At 35.7% G+C, this 16,919-nt stretch overlaps 1 protein-coding gene across 2 annotated transcripts; it reads right to left on the bottom strand.

Annotated features, from left to right (window-relative positions):
* Positions 1–3,625: 3,625 nt before the first annotated feature.
* LOC121313319 (beta-Ala-His dipeptidase-like) lies at positions 3,626–16,555 on the bottom strand. Of its 2 annotated transcripts, none has more exons than XM_041245721.1 (12): positions 16,444–16,555; positions 16,139–16,249; positions 15,114–15,257; positions 11,282–11,444; positions 10,598–10,686; positions 10,314–10,511; positions 8,583–8,667; positions 8,108–8,268; positions 6,547–6,699; positions 6,073–6,214; positions 5,332–5,479; positions 3,626–4,883 (listed from the first exon to the last, which is right to left on the bottom strand). In XM_041245721.1, exons 2-12 carry the CDS (start codon positions 16,220–16,222, stop codon positions 4,808–4,810), a joined length of 1,443 nt encoding a protein of 480 aa, XP_041101655.1. In that variant the 5' UTR covers positions 16,223–16,249; positions 16,444–16,555; the 3' UTR covers positions 3,626–4,807. The 2 variants fall into 2 exon arrangements, with proteins under 2 accessions (XP_041101655.1, XP_041101654.1); XM_041245720.1 differs by having other exon boundaries at positions 4,057–4,883; positions 6,535–6,699.
* Between the last annotated feature and the right edge of the window lie 364 nt (positions 16,556–16,919).

Genomic DNA, 16,919 nt, shown 5'->3' with positions numbered 1-16,919 from the left:
TACAAGTCTGCGGTCACTTCCTGGGTTAAAATTGTTTAGTACTGAGACATCTTGTACAGTGTGCTTCTTGTTGGTGAGTATGTAGTCAATTTCATTCTTCACTCCGTTCGGTCCTCTCCATGTCCATTTCTTGATGGGTTTCTTCTGGAAGAAGGTGTTTGTGATGAATAAGTTCTTGTTCTCTGCAAATTCGACTAGTCTGTTGCCCCTCTTGTTCCTGTCGCTAGGTCCAAATTTGCTGACTAAATTCTTGTCTTCTTGCTGGGCTCCTATTTTGGCATTGAAGTCAATGATGATGAATTTATAGTGGTTCTTCCCATTTTTGTGTAGTTCTTCTACTTCTTCATAAAAATCTTCAACTTCTTCATCCAAATAGTTTGTTGTTGGTACATATACTTCAATGACCTGAAGTTCATATTTCCTTGAAACTTTCACTATCAGTCTTACGGACCTCTCTGACGTGCTGTCAATCTCTACTATGTTATTTTTTATTCTCTTGTGGACAATTAATCCAACAGCTCCTGTTCGTCCATCTGTAGTGCCTCAGTAGAAGGGATGTCCACACTTGAGTTCTAGTAGTCCTTCATCTTTTCGCTGTACTTCGCTTAGTCCTATGATGTCCCACTTGATTCTTCCAAGTTCTTCTTCCAACTCTTGAAGTCTTGCTTTACCTGAAAGAGAACTGCAGTTGTACGTGGCCAAGATCAGTGTTCTGTGGAAGCCTAAAATTGTAACTCAGTGATTCTTAGCACCTTCTGCCTTTAAGATTTAAGATCCAACGAGACGAGGAACATACCATTTTATCAATTTTTAATGGCTGATTTATGTGGTGCCAATTTGAGATGTTGTTCAGATTTCCTGTAAAAATTGGCAGCGTACAGAAATTGAATTTAGAAGAAATTACCATATCAAGCAGGATTCAAAGAGCAAGAAAGTTTATTTAAGTAAATAAAATGTGTTTTTTGTGAAACATTCCCCAAGTTTCAGATTATTCCCTTTCAGAATTGGACCAATAAAACACCTTAAACCGTTTACTGCAAGGCTTTCAATAAGAAAATAGCTGAACATATGGATGTAAAATGATTCAGAATTTGATATGTTGAAGTAAGTTTTGACCATTCATCTCTGTGAGTATGTAGGGATCTGTAGCCCATCCATTCTCCTTCTTGTCAGTCTGTATATAAATACAAACTGTAAGCTTGTTTGGGTCGGGTGTGCCTAGCACAATTGTGGGCAGATGGAGCATCTTGCCATTGGATAGCTGAGGATAAATACAATACAACTGTAAGGGTATCCTGAATACTATGGTTAGGTGAGTGTGTATCTATGTATCTTGTATTCAAGGTATGGTTAGATAGAAGTGGAAAAGACCTGGAGCCATTTTTGGAAAGGTGCTATACAATGCAAGTTGGTGTTGTAGCTTTTGTTCTCAATTGTATTTCTAAAATCAACAGCATAACATTTCAGTGTTAACAAAATAAGTTTGTAAACTGAAACATTTTTATTACTTTTTGAATGCCTGCGTCCACCAGTTCAACACTTGTCCCCAGCTCCTGTAGCCTCCCCACTATTAGGTCCATCATACAAACCACTTATTTTCTCATGTTGGTTGCTTGATACACTTTGAATAGCTAACCATTCTTTCAGCCTCTAGAACGTTGATTATGGATACATTAGGAATGGAGGTTGCTTTGCTCATAAGACTGAAATATATGTAACTGAACTTGCATTATTTCCAACTACTTAATGTGTGTGCACGATATTCATAAATCTGAGGAACAATAACAAGAAAACAAAAGCATAAGCCAGAATAGTTGTGTTTAACTGGAAAAATTCTCAGCATCTGATCATCATCTCTTACACAGCAGCCAGGAGCCCTGTTTCCAGTATCAAGTGGTATATTTAGTTTAGTTTGTGTGAAGTTTGTATAGTAACGTTGTGTATATAAGGGCACACATTTTCTAAGATTCAGTGAGAACACTTGGGATCTTTAGGAACAAACATGTAATCACATGTATTTTGGGTTTAATTATAAAATGTATTTTTATTTTGAAGGGGGTTGGGGTTGGATTTAACCCAAAATCTTTGGTCTTGACTTGTTTATTTTCCCTAAGAATATCAGCAATCTGCTTCAGTTTCAGATCTTCAGATATGGGTTCAGTACTTGTACTCGTTGGGAATCTCTCCAAGGAGCTCAGTAGCCTTTCTGTCCTCTATCATGGCTTGACATACCTTCTAATCTAATTATATGCTTTATGAATTATATACCATTACCATAAAGGGAAAATCACATGTATATAAAGCTGACCTTCACATACACCTCTTGCTGCCCATCAATATACTTTAAGACCTGTTCTGGAGATATGGGAATGGCCTCTGCCTTGTTGATTAATAAGAATCTTAAAACTGCAAGTCTCATCTACATAAAAAAGACAAACACATTTGATATGTTAAATTGACTTAATCTGTATTAGGCTGATTAGCAATATTAAATCTAAAACTACTGACTCATATGAAAAATAAATATTATACCTTAAATATATCCTAGTTATATGTATTTTTCTATATGCCGCTACATGGTCAAAATCTAGATAAATTAATTATCTTTGTTTGTAATTGTAATGGAAATATTTTATATAATATATATATATATATATATATATATATATATATATATATATATATATATATATATATCTTATATATAGTGTAATGAACGTGTATATTGTATGTATTATATGTACTGAATTTGGTAACACTCAAAATAAAAGTGTTTAAATTTCACAATTTATTTGTAGTTTAGTTATAACTAAATGCTTGTTGTGTTTATTTCTTGATTGCATTATTACATTTAATTGATTCCCTCTTTATGAAACAGGCGTCAGTCATTTTTTGTGTATTCATTTATTTAGTGACTCAAGTTGCCAGTGAGATGAACAGTCTGAGACCCTGGGGGGTCTATTGTAGTGATCTAAACAGCCATGGATCTAAATACTGATAGACTGTATAAATCCAGCAGGGGTTTTCCACCAGGACTGATTCATAGACCCATTTATTGCCACACAATATATATATATACATTGAAATCATTCAAGTAGACTCCCTGTGTTTTTAAACTTGTTGATCAATTAAATTATTACCAGTGCTCATTTGTATTTAAAAAGTGCATGCTACAGTAAATCATCCTCAGGATATAAAAAATGTCAATGCCCACACAAACATTATTTCTATAAATTACTTCTATAAACCTCTGTGAATATTTTCCTGTTCTATATTAAGTAACATAGATCAATTTAGTACAAAAAAAGGAAAATAGGAGAATAAAAGCATACCTTATCAATGCAAAAAGACAACTCCTTGTAGTTACTTCTGCTATGTAATCTTCTCTTCCTTTCTGGATACTGTTCCACTTAAATATAAACATCCACTTTATGTTCAGTCCAATAACACTGGCTCTATCTAAATACTAGTACAGAGTTACAGTCAGCAGCCTCAATTAGCCAGAGAGGCAATGCAAATCTAAGTGTAAAATACTATTGCCTTTTTTTTAAATCAGTAACAGCTTTTCATTATGGAATAAACACTTGAAAGCTTTTCATATCAAACCACATCCTGTTGCTAATTTAAACTATTTTGTGTGCCTGCAACATGCTTGGGTGAAAGGTGGAATGTCTCATTATCAAATCTCTTATGTATGTTTGGTTAAAATAAAGTAAACAGTTCCTTGTGTTTTTTGCACAATTACCGTCCCATTACGGTCCTTGCTGGAAGACTGTCCCTGAGTTTACTCTGCGACTAATGAAACCAGATGGGCTTGCTCGTGTTTTAGCTTAGATCTGTTTAAACTCAAGATCACATTCCTACTCATGTTACTGCTGTTCTCAAACAGCTTTTAAAAATAGTTTTACATTTCAGGGCATTTTTAACCTTGGTCACTATTTGGAAGGTCTATACTCTTCACCTCATATAATCTTGGAAGAAGTTTTATGTTTTTTTTTTAATCTGTATTTGATTTACCTTTACTTAAACCCACTGTGAAATCCACCTTATATAGATAAAAATAAAACCCTTGAGACAAAGTAATGAAGTATAATTGTATTACATTTGTTACATCATGTCAAGGCCATATTTGGTCTGTATTGTTAACTGAGGCTTGAAATGCAGGACAAATGTTAATGACATAATAACTGAATGTTTCTTCATATATGATGTACTTTATAGAACCATGATTCAAATTCAAAGGTGGTACAGTTTGTTCAGGGGGTGATTCAGGGCAAAGGGCCATTGTATATTTCTGCATAGGCTTTCCCATTCCAGAATATACCATAAAAGATACGACAGGTCCATGGGTACTGTACAATGCACCTTTTGTGAACTAATGGGCTGATGCACACAAAACAAAGAGGCATTTTCAACACAGCTTGATAAGGAGAATGGGGAAAGCCAGCACATTGTTTAAAAAGTTTTTTTCGTTTTTTGTCTTTTCATGAAGGTTCCCGTTAAGCCTAGTAGTCTAACTCAAGATGTTTTTCCTGGACCTCTGGGGAACCTTAATGTGAAATTGTGCATCCATAGTCATCACGTTATGGAGTACATATCTTCCAATCATATATCAAATAGTTTCACACTGGGTGTACTGCATACCAAACATGGACACTTTGTGAACCATGGTCCTTTGTGAACTTTGACTGCCAACTTAACATAATATTCCATGCACTTATCATCTAGGTTCTACACCATATTAATATAATTTAATAATTAATATATTCAAGTCTATTTTTTTCCATTCTGAGATTGACTCAATTGTTCAGTACTTATGTGGAAGTTGAGAAAGTTCATAAAAAAAAGCTGCGAACAGCTTTGTTCCTTGTATGTAGTTGGACCTAAAAAAACAAAACAAAAAACCATATATACTGTTTTAGCCAAACACAAACGCCTGGTGAAGGTTTTCATATAAAGCGCACACCTGAATTAATTTAAAGAAAAACGTGAAATGTACAATAAAACCAGACACCTTTTGCGTCCTGCTTATACTTCTGTTACTAAGGTATTCCTGTAGATTCACTATTGGTATTTAATGGTACAATTTTTTTGTATGGTAAAATTCATTCAATGGTGTCTATAATTTTGTTCTTTGCAGATTTTTTCTAATTTGTGAAAGAATAGCTTTAAGACGTTTAACCAACTGCTTCTTAGCCAACCAGCATCTAAAACTATTGTTTTCTAAGACACAGGTATTTATTTATCTGGCATTAAAAAAGTCTACCTGTGGCATAAATATGACATGCAAGGTAAAATGATCAATACCTAATTGCACCTAGGCTTTGTTACCTGCTCATTTTCTCATTCTGTGAATGCTCGCCATCATCCGCGCCCCCTATTGGCATCATCATAATGCTCTTGCCTGTCACGTCCTGAAAGTTTCTAGCAATGGGAATGCTGGATCCTTCACAAATTAGGTCAGGGTCCACTCCAAACACTAAAAATAGAACACAAAACTGAAAAACTTTTTTTTCTGTAGTTCTGACAATGACACACGATAACAACCAACAGTCTTAATGTGCAAAACAGAATAAGGGTGGGATGGGATTAACTGAGTGGTCCACCATCTCATTTTACCTCGGCTCAGGGTTGCAGTGGCAATGCCAGGCCTACTGTATGTTAGTTTTTTTTTAGTTTTTTTTTTATATGCATCAGCTTGACATGACCTGGGGGAAGCTACCCTCCCCTCTAGGGCAGTTAATAGGGCAGTTTCCCTGAGCATATTTTCAAGGTGGCTGTGGATATCAAATTGCCTTATTTTTGATCGTATTAGGGCTGTTGTGTTTGGATCTCTGAGTATTGAGAAGGTTGCTGTCAACAACGATATAACCAGTAACTGAAGCTGTAAATAGCGTTGTGTGGGAAGTGCAGCTGTAATTTCTACTCCCTCGTCAAGTCACTCTAAAACACATAAAATAGGATAATAAACATATTAAATCATCTGAAAATGTAGTTAGTATATATTCTTTTAAGAGGAGAAGAATGAGTGCAATAAATTATGAGCTCTATGATATATTACATACAACTAACCTCTCTGTATGGCTCTGCGTCCAGCTACAAACTGAGGATCACTCACATCGGCTACCCATGGTTTTGCACTAATAGGCATAGTCACTCTCAGCTGGTTGGGGCTGTTTCGTTCAGCAAACACTTTGTGAAGGTATTCTGTGACCTGCAACAAAAACATGAACACCTTTTAAAGCCAATTAATATTTACCAATAGCAATGACCATTGAGAACCTAACAGCCTACCTATTTTAACTTCATTTTGATATCGAAACCTTTTTTTTTTTTTTAAATGATGACCCTTTCACCACTGAAAAAAAAAAAAAAAGTTTTACCAGTGTTTTAAGTCAATGGTCATTAATAATCATTAAAATACAACTGCTAATACACCTGCTATGGTCGTCCGAGTCATTCCAGTTGAACATAGATTTTGAATACTGTAAGTAGACAAAAACATGTACTTATTCAACTCTATTTTATACCAACCTGTTTTCCCACCTCAGAAGGATCCATGTTAGGAACCTGACGGATTGAAAATTTTCCAATCACTTTTCTAGGAATAACAGTTTTGGTTCCAGTTTCAAAAAAAGCTCCCTCAATTCCATGTATTGACAAGGATGGATAGCGCCAACGGTGCTGAAGTATTTCTTCCTAAAACATGAACAAGTCCTGGTTACACTAAACCTCAGTACCTTAGCTTGTATACAGTACAATTTAACAATCACATATTTTTTGTGTCTGGTCACATGAGAAAAATATGTATACAATCTTGGGTGACAGGTCAAAGTTAGATGTTCCAATATCACCAAGATGTTAACACTACATTGCAAATAAGAAGTTGACATCTGAGATCAAATTTAGCACATATCAGGATGTAATCTTAGTAGGGATAATGATAATGAGGTTTACCATGTTTCTTGAAAAAGTACAGCTATGGCCAAAGGTTTTGCATCATCCTATAGAATTAACTCATTTTGCTTCATAAAATGGAATGAAACCTGCTGAATAATGTTACGTTAACATATTGAATTACATACGTCTTAATAGTTTTCTGTATACTAAACTAAAAACAAATAGAAAAATGCGACATTTCGAAATCTAACATGAAATACTGTGTTCATCAGAAGTGATCCAAATTTACAAACTGCTGATACAATCACGCATTTGCTCCAAACACCAGCTGGCACTAAATCAGACACATTACATCCTATAAATCTCTTATGAATTAAGAAACAAAGCAACTTCTGGAAACAACAACACCTGACAGTGACAGTACAACCATTAAGAATGTATAGTTTCTGGTTTGAATATCATCGTATTTGGGTTTGTCCAATCATTTTAGGAAGACAATACAGTTCGGCTCAATATATTATTACACAGAGAATAATAAATGTCAGACAATGTAATATTACGCTGGATAACTTTATTTTTTATTAGTCCGCATTTGAACCTTGGATGGAATTACATTATTTAACACTTCCTTTCATTTGTTAATTTATATAACATATGCTGTTTATCTTTTAGTCTTTTGAGCTAAACAGCCATATTCAGCAAAAAAACCCTCAAGTGTTGAGTGCTCACATAAGTGTGTCAAGTTAATAGTTGATCTTTTTTTGGAAAGCACATGTCATTGTTCCTAAATACTTAAAAATCACTTTATTGCATAGATAAACACTAGTTTAATAAGCAATATAGATACTAGTATCAAAGTCAACTACATCGTAGAGAGCATATTAAGGATGCATTGTTGTAAAGATTATACAGTGATAACGCTTCAGCAAGTATTATATTTAGGTATGCTGTACAGCCATATTAAGCATCCAGAAGATTGCACACTGCAGCATTATATACCATCCATAACCGTAAAACTGTAAGAGACTCACAACATAATGTTTTTCCCCTCTAGACTTTTTTTGTTTTATCTCACCAGTAATATGTAGCTAACAAGCTTAATGTAACCCAACATATCAGCCAAAAAACTCAAAAAAAGCTCTTGAAGCTATCTACTGATTTGAAAGCACTGTATTGAAATTATAAACTATGTAATGATGCATAATACCTTGGTATCAAATAAGAATTTTGTCACACCACAATCTTTTTTATGTTCTTCCAGATCAAACTCAATCCCCTGATACCTCTTCTTCTCTTCCTCTGTGAGAGGGGCGACAGCTTCATTGATACCAGGGATCAGAATGCGACCACTGGAATCCACAAGGCTGTCTGCAAGGACAAGAAGTGCAGAACTATCAGAGATACAGGTTACAGCTGCTGTGTTTCTATTATACATTTTCTGGAAATAAAGGCAATATAGTCCAAATATCATCAATACCTTTAGTTTAATTTAAGCTTAGATTAGATTCCTATTTACAGTGGTGCCCTGAGGAAAAAGAAGAGTAACACCTAACTCTTCTTTAAAAGTGATACTGTGTATGGGATCTCTAGAGTCCACAATGCAGACAGGTCCTTTGTTTAACCAGAATGTGTGCAGTGATGAAATGTATAATTAATACACAAAACAAAGAAGTGATTATTACCAAGCAAAGCTATCAAGTCTGCTGTTGCTTCGTGAATGGAACCACCAAACACTCCAGAGTGCATATCTTGCTTTTGGCCTTCGACCTGCATCAGAAAAGCCCAGTTACAAACAGAGTTCATGCATTTCACTTATTCTGCAATGTTTCTGAACAGACATTCCTATTCAATACATAGTTTGGGCAAGCACATCTACTGCATGTTTCATGCTTCCATCTCTTGGTTGTATTCATATTTCAAGTATTAGGGATGTTCTTGTTTATGACTTACTTTCATACTTTTTGGGTCAAAGCCTGTTACTGGCTGAAAGCATGTCAGTCAATAGGGGAAGCATCTGGTTGATAAAAAGAAGCAATTGAATGGGGCGGGACAATTTTCCCCTTCAGGTCAAATGACCAAGCTAGTACATTAACTACATATATGGCTTGCAAAAATAAATATATTTAACCAAGTGAAGTCCCATGTATCGTTGTTTTAAAATATAAAATACAAGTTTACTTAAAAAATGTTACATTTGTAGTCACGTGATGGTCTCTCAATTGATGGGCGGATCTCTCCAGCCCTTTTTTTTATTTTTCAGTTTGCCTAACCAATAATGAATAGTTCAATTAAGGGTTTGATTACATAATTGAGAACACAGTTGGAATGAAAACCAGCAGACACAGGGGTCCCCCAGGACCAGGATTGGGAAACCCTGCTCTAAAACATTACTGCTTCCAGTAGCAGAAGATATAAGAAACATTAAATCTGATATGTCACTGATTAAAAGAGAAATGGGTGACATGAAGCGAATGGATGTCGCTGAAAACCATGAAGTCACTGGAGAAATATATAATGAAACGCCCAAAGTATCCACCAGTTTCTTATGTTAATCCACAAACCGGACTAGAACCAACCAATGTGAGATAAAAATATCTGGTAAACTTTTATAAAAAAAAATAAAATTGGTAGCAGAATGGCAAAAATTAGTTTTAAAAACAATGCTTTATACACTTACTTTATAGTGAAGGTCATAGGCAGCATTGTTATAATGGAGGACTATATTTTTTAGAACATACAACTTAGAAGGATACATAAAAAAAATAAAAATAAATACAGTTAAAATAAATACAAATGATAATTAATTGTCCATAATGCCTGGTAATGTCCTCTGTGTCAGGTCTTAGTGCTTACGTATATTATACATATGTATAGACTAATGTGTATGTATATGTGGGTATATATGCATGTTTATATTAAGAAAATAATAACAATATTAAAAAAAGAAAAAAAAATCTGTGAAAGTGCAACTTACAGATATCTGTATGTGTTATATAATTTCCTGCAAAGGTAATTTGAATATCCCAAAGTTCATTATGGCCAATGATAGGTGAATTATATGTTGAGGAAAAAAAAAACAACTATATATATATATATATATATATAGCAGCAATACATACAGTACATACTGCAAATGTAAATTTGTCCAAATTACTACACAAACATGGCCGTAACTAGCTACGAGGACAGTACAAAAAGTAAAGTACAAAATGCTCTTTAATTTTCTCTGTTGGTTTGCCGTGTAACATAGATTTGGAGGTTGAATAGTAAATACGAAGCAGTCATATAAATACTGCCGGCTATAGCTTGAAACCTGAGTTTGACCTCGCTAGAATGTCAGCTGTGTTTACAACGCAGTAATCAAAAATTACTCCGTGTTCTATATCCTTTAAGTAAGTTACATTTGTGAATACCTCCACAAAGAAGTAACAGTTCCCCCTGGTTCCATATGTGAGAGCAGGTTTCTTGCTGATCCAGATATTGTCTGAGATGACTATATAGTCCACGTCAGAGAAAAAGGTCATGTTCCGTTGCTCAGTGAGTTTATCCAGGCCATTGGATCCAGTCTCTTCCATGCCTTCAATAATAAACTTGATGTTCACTGGAATTTCCTAACGCAAAAGAAAAGGTTTGTTTTATTCTTGTATTACTACATGACACACAGAAATATATTAACAGTTTTAATAAATTAACTTACCTGCTTTAGTGCTTGATAAGCTTCCACAGCATGGAGCCAGGCTAAAACTGGACCCTTGTTGTCTGAAGCTCCACGTCCATACAGGTTACCTGGAAGAGAAATTCAGTAAATACTTCAAAAAAATGGTTTTAGTATAAGAAAAAAAAAAGAAATAGTTTTGTCACAACAAATGGCACAGATTAACTTTGTATTTAACCAGGTAGGACCAGCTATGGACAGATTCTTTTTAGAGACAGCTTATTTTACTTTACTGTATGACATGGAGTTATTTGCACCAATTACGAATAAAAGTGAAGACCCGAACCAAGACAAATCACACCCTGTGATGTTTAAATTCCTTGGGGTAGATATTATCTTTTACATCTCATATGAAGGTTACTTACTGTGCCAACTTGATTTTCCTTCGAGGTCACACTTCTAGGTACTGACCAGACCCAACTGTGACTAATTCTGTTTTTTACTGTAATTTTGTCAAACTACTTTTTTGGCATTGAGGTACTTTATAGATTATGATTTTTTTTGTTACTGACTTATTTATGTTCACTTAAATGTTCTTTAAGTTTCAATAAAATGTAATAATTTAAATACCTGTAACGGCCAAAGGTAAATAATACATTTCTATAAGAAAATAGTATCATTTGTATTTCAAAATGAAGACAAATTGTGTAAGAAGAGAGAGCTTACCATTAATTTCTGTGAGCGTGTACGGGTCAGTGGTCCAGCCATCCTCCTTCTTCGCAGGCTGCACATCAACATGCCCGTAAATACAGAGGGTGGGTTTCTTTGGGTCCTTCTTGAGTTCAGCTAATATTACAGGTGGCAGGTCAACTGATTGTCCATTAGACATCTGTCCAAAAAAGATACAGTAAATGACTCATGAACAGGTGTGGCAGTGCACATGTAAATAGTGTGGTTTTTGTTTCTTTGTAAATAACGTTTGTTTGATGTTTTACGTTGTGCTAGATATGGCAGGGCTGGTTACTGATTACAATATGTAACACAATTTTTGTTCCTGGGTAGTAAGTGTTATTTCCTTATTGCTTATGCCTCAAAAGTATAGAAAATGGCTATTATTCCCCACAAACTTTGCTTTTGTGACCAGGACAGTGATATTTTGAAATGTACCTATTTCCAATGAGAAAACGGTCTTTTCATTCACATAAAGTCAGGAAAAAACAACATATGAATCCCAATTAACATGTATTTATACTAAAGTAATACAAAAATGACTACAAAACATTTAGAAGTGAGTAGTTTTTCAGGATTTACGATTATACTGTAAATCACTTTCACGAATCAGCCCCCAAATGTAGTCTCCCATCATGTTCTCGTTATAATGTCCTTGGTAGCGGCTTTCAAAGTCCAGGATATCCTGGTGGAAGCGCTCGCCTTGCTCCTCCGAGTACGCTCCCATGTTCTCCTTGAATTTATCAAGATGAGCATCAAGGATATGGACTTTGAGGGACATCCTACAGCCCATTGTGCCGCACTTCTTCACCAGAGTCTCAACCAGCTCCACATAGTTTGCGGCCTTGTGATTTCCCAGGAAGCCCCGAAACGCTGCGACAAAGCTGTTCTCTTTACTAGTGAGCTTCTTTGGGAATTCATTGCACTCCAGGATTGTCTTTATCTGTGGTCCGACGAAGACACCAGCTTTGACCTTTGCCTCAGACAGCTTAGGGAAGAAGTCTTGAAGGTACTTGAAGGCTGCCGACTCCTTATCTAGAGCTCTGACAAATTGTTTCATAAGGCCCAATTTGATGTGCAATGGTGGCATCAGCACCTTCCGGGGGTCCACCAGTGGCTCCCACTTGACGTTGTTCCTCCCCACAAAGAACTCGGTCCGCTGTGGCCAGTCCCGCCTGTGGTAGTGCGCCTTGGTGTCCCTGCTGTCCCAAAGGCAAAGATAGCAGGGAAACTTGGTAAAACCGCCTTGGAGACCCATCAGGAATGCCACCATTGCAGGCTCTTGATGCCATCTCAGAAAAATGCAGATATGTATCCACTTAGGCAGCTGGAACTAAACTGAACTGGTGGGCTTAAGGCCCCTGTATTTATACTACTATTTATATTACTGGAAAGTTCTAGAAGTTACTCCAAGTTTACTCAGCACTGAATCTATCTGGAATGTTCTGGAAAATAGGTAAATGACAAAAGCAAAGTCTATCTGAGAATGTTCTGGAAAAAAAAAAAAAAAATAGTGTTATTTGTTTCAATTTCAAAATATGCACTGTCCTGGTCACAAAACAAGCAAAGTTTGTGGGGAATAATAGCCATTTTCTATACTTTTGAGGCATAAGCAATTAGGAAATAACACTTACTACCCAGGAACCAAAAAAAAAAAAAAAATTTGTTACACGGTGTTATCAATTATAAATCTGCTTGGAAAAATCCTGCTTTCTGATTGGTTAGCTGCATTCCATTTGTTAATCCAACACAACCTTTCAATGCAGACACATCACCCAAAGCTTTTAATTTTAATTAATGTCATTATTCTATAACTTTTAATATCTGTAAATTATCATTAATTAAAAAGAAATGACAAACCCACAATCAAATGTTGATCTTTTTAATGGAAAAATGTTTGACGAATGGTATGAAGATCAATTTCCTGAATCTGATAAAGTACCAGTACCAGTAATTAACTTTACTTTAAAACGTCAACAGAAACAGAAATGAATCAACTCGAACTTACAAAAAAAACAAAAAAACAACCCACATAAAAGCTTTTGGGCTGTGAACATCATAAAAAAACTGGCTTCAAGAAAAAAGTAAACCTGTTACCTTTCATTTACTTTCTCAGGAACTGTATGTTTCCATAAGAAATAAAGATGGACAGCAATACAACATTTCCAGCTTTATCAGTCTGTGTGCCGGTACAGTATCAATCACTTTTTGAATGATCAATCGTACAGCAGAAAAGTTAATTTAGCAAAAGATGAAGCAGAAATGACAAAGCAACACACTATCCCTCAATAACACCTGGAGAAGCAAAAAAATGTGTGATAGACTTATTTCTGTAATTTACAAAGTTGTATATGGCCATTAATCAATTAGTATAATAGGTTTATTGTTATTATTATTATTTAATTATTTAATTATTTATTTCTTTGCAGACACCCTTACCCAGGATGACTTAATGTAATTGATATACAGAAATGTACTTAACATTTTTATAAATACATCCTATATTTACAATTAAATGTAAGTTAATATACAAAAATAAACATGTTTAAATAAGTTTTGTTTGCATTACACTAAAACTATTCTTTTGTGCATAGTCATATTTACTGTTATTGAACATATATATTTTTTTAATTTGCTGTGTTAATTTAAAAAATAAATATATATAGTAATTTTTAATATGATTTATAATAGCATTAAGGCACTCCATGGGGTGGGTTAACATGAGATAACAGCACACTGAAGGGTTAACATGAGATAACCACACACTGAGGGATTAACATGAGATAACAGCACACTGAAGGGTTAACATGAGATAACCACACTGAGGGGTTAACATGAGATAACCACACACTGAGGGGTTAACATGAGATAACAGCACACTGAGGGGTTAACATGAGATAACCACACACTGAGGGGTTAACATGAGATAACAGCACACTGAGGGGTTAACATGAGATAACAGCACACTGAGGGGTTAACATGAGATAACCACACACTGAGGGGTTAACATGAGATAACCACACACTGAGGGGTTAACATGAGATACCCACACACTGAGGGGTTAACATGAGATAACCACACACTTAAGGGTTAACATGAGATACCCATACACTGAGGGATTAACATGAGATAACAGCACACTGAGGGGTTAACATGAGATACCCACACACCGAGGGGTTAACATGAGATAACCACACTGAGGGGTTAACATGAGATACCCACACACTGAGGGGTTAACATGAGATAACCACACACTGAGGGGTTAACATGAGATAACCACACACTTAGGGGTTAACATGAGATACCCATACACTGAGGGGTTAACATGAGATAACAGCACACTGAGGGGTTAACATGAGATAACCACACACTGAGGGGTTAACATGAGATAACAGCACACTGAGGGGTTAACATGAGATAACCACACACTGAGGGGTTAACATGAGATAACCACACACTGAGGGGTTAACATGAGATAACAGCACACTGAGGGGTTAACATGAGATAACCACACACTGAGGGGTTAACATGAGATAACCTCAGACTGGGTTAAAGGTGTACTTCTGGATAGTAACCTCTCCTTTGATGCCCAAATCTCCTGTGTAATCAAATGGGTTTCGTATGATTCTGCTTGACATACGCATCCTCAACGTTTAGAAGTCACATCCTAGCCTTTTATTTAATGTATTATGCCTATATTTAATGTATTTGCATTGTTTTTTACTATCTTAAAGCGCTTTGTGATGGTAATCCACTATGAAAGGCGCTATATAAAATAAATAAATATTGATTGACTGATTATAACTTAGATGTTAAGTAAAATAGATACCTTTTGACTTCCAACATCTGCAAGCTCCACATTTCCTCCCAACGTTTTGATCTTGTCTGTTGTCACATTTAGCATTCTAACTATTTCATTCCATGCTTGGGTGTCACTGGAATCGCTTGGTATAGCCACCCATTCCTTTAGCTCCTGCAATACATTAAGAAATTAATTTTCTGGGTACACATTTGGGCCCAGTTAAAGTAAACCTGTCTAAAATCCTGATCATTTGTGTTACCATTGATATTATATACCAAAAACCCCTCTCTTTGATTGGTCTTATAAAAAAAAAAAAATTAAATAATTAATTGTGATTCGTGATTATGAACAGACACAGGTTTTCTTAGAATACTTCTCTACATACTGTATATATGACAAAATGCGCATTTACCAGCAGGGGGAACACTTAAGGGTATTCACATTGCCAGTTTCAACCAGGGGCAAACTCACCCCTGCCAGAGACTAGGCAAAACGTTCACCTTGGGTTATAACTTGCAACTGGGTTACGCTCAACTTGGGTTGAAAACGTGCATGGCAGTAGCCACAAAACATATGTTGAGGGGTAAGCATCACGCATCAGCGCGCCCTGGGACAAAAATATGTAGTGTGAAACGATTGTGTCCAACTGTGGAACGAGTCTCACTCCGTAGATTGCAGAGTAAGGCAAATGTGAATGCAGGCAGGGCTGAGCTCAGGGGTGAGTCACCCCGGGGTCGCCCCGTGTCGACTCGACCCGGGGGTGGATGGTGTAGTGATTTATGGTTTAGACTACTTTCAAACACCCGCTTTTACAATTCAGTCCCTCATAGCATCCATTCTAAAATATCCATTATCTTACTCCCTGCACCCATCAGTTCCCCCCACTGGTTAGACCAACACTGTAATTTTCCTCTTGCAACTTTTTATTCCAGTAGTTCTAGTTGCTTAGTTAACTCTGATAGTTCAACCTGCTCCCCAGCAAGGGTGTGTCTCAGTCAGAAACCCTGTTGCCAGTCCAATACTTGCTAAACTGGTTTCTGAGCATTACTTGCCTGTACAAATTCATTTTGCTGCTCGTCAATATACTTCAAAATGAGATCCAAGACTGAGCCAGACACTTCTGTGGTAGTTTGCATCTCTGCTATAGAAATAAGAAGCTTTTCCTGTGAAGAACAAAAGAGACATCATAACCAGAATATAATGGCACTGTAACTGTTGTGTTTCATTTCAGCCCGTATGTTTAGTTTATCCAGTCCTAACAATCAGAGGGCTCAACATGTGATTGTGTATATATATATATATATATATATATATATATATATATATATATATATATATATATAATGCAAAGTCTTACCTAACAGTTTTCTGAACTTCAAATCAGCAATCTAAATCAGTAGAGTAGATGTTTTGTCACAACCAGTCAAAGCTATGAGACGATCAGAAGAGGTCTGTCTTTATAAACAAACAAAGAAACTTAACCAATCAAAAACTCTTGAACTGTGGGTAGCCGCTTGCAGAACTTGAAATTCTGGTTCCCAGTAGAGCTCTCATGTTTCAATATTATGTAATATTGTGTTGCAGTTCTGTAAAATAGATTGTATTCCTGCAGCTGAAGCAAGATGCTATGAATACGACCTATAAGCTAAAGGAAGCAAAACAAAAACGTAAGAATTTGGTTTTGCAAAAATGGAAATTATTTCCAAATTATTTTTCCAATATAACATAACATTGTCTTTGAACGTTCTGGGGTCTATTTCAATTATCTATAAATACATTTTTTTAGACCTAATTTTATAGATTTTTTTTATTAGTAACATTACTGAGTCTGGT

Source organism: Polyodon spathula, chromosome 3 (genome assembly GCF_017654505.1).
Source record: "Polyodon spathula isolate WHYD16114869_AA chromosome 3, ASM1765450v1, whole genome shotgun sequence".
Taxonomy (NCBI): Eukaryota; Metazoa; Chordata; class Actinopteri; order Acipenseriformes; family Polyodontidae; genus Polyodon; species Polyodon spathula.
The sequence above is the reverse complement of the archived record's forward strand: the minus strand, read 5'-3'. Positions and strand labels throughout refer to the sequence as shown.

What these genes read in the sequence shown, in the direction of transcription:
- LOC121313319 (XM_041245720.1), bottom strand. Translation starts at nt 16,222, where the DNA reads ATGCAAACTACCACAGAAGTGTCTGGCTCAGTCTTGGATCTCATTTTG. An exon ending in AATTCTTATTTGATACCAAG is followed by an intron (nt 6,700 to 8,107) that starts GTATTATGCATC and finishes TTCATGTTTTAG; the next exon opens with GAAGAAATACTTCAGCACCG. An exon ending in CTTCTGAGGTGGGAAAACAG is followed by an intron (nt 6,215 to 6,534) that starts GTTGGTATAAAA and finishes TTTTTGTTGCAG; the next exon opens with GTCACAGAATACCTTCACAA.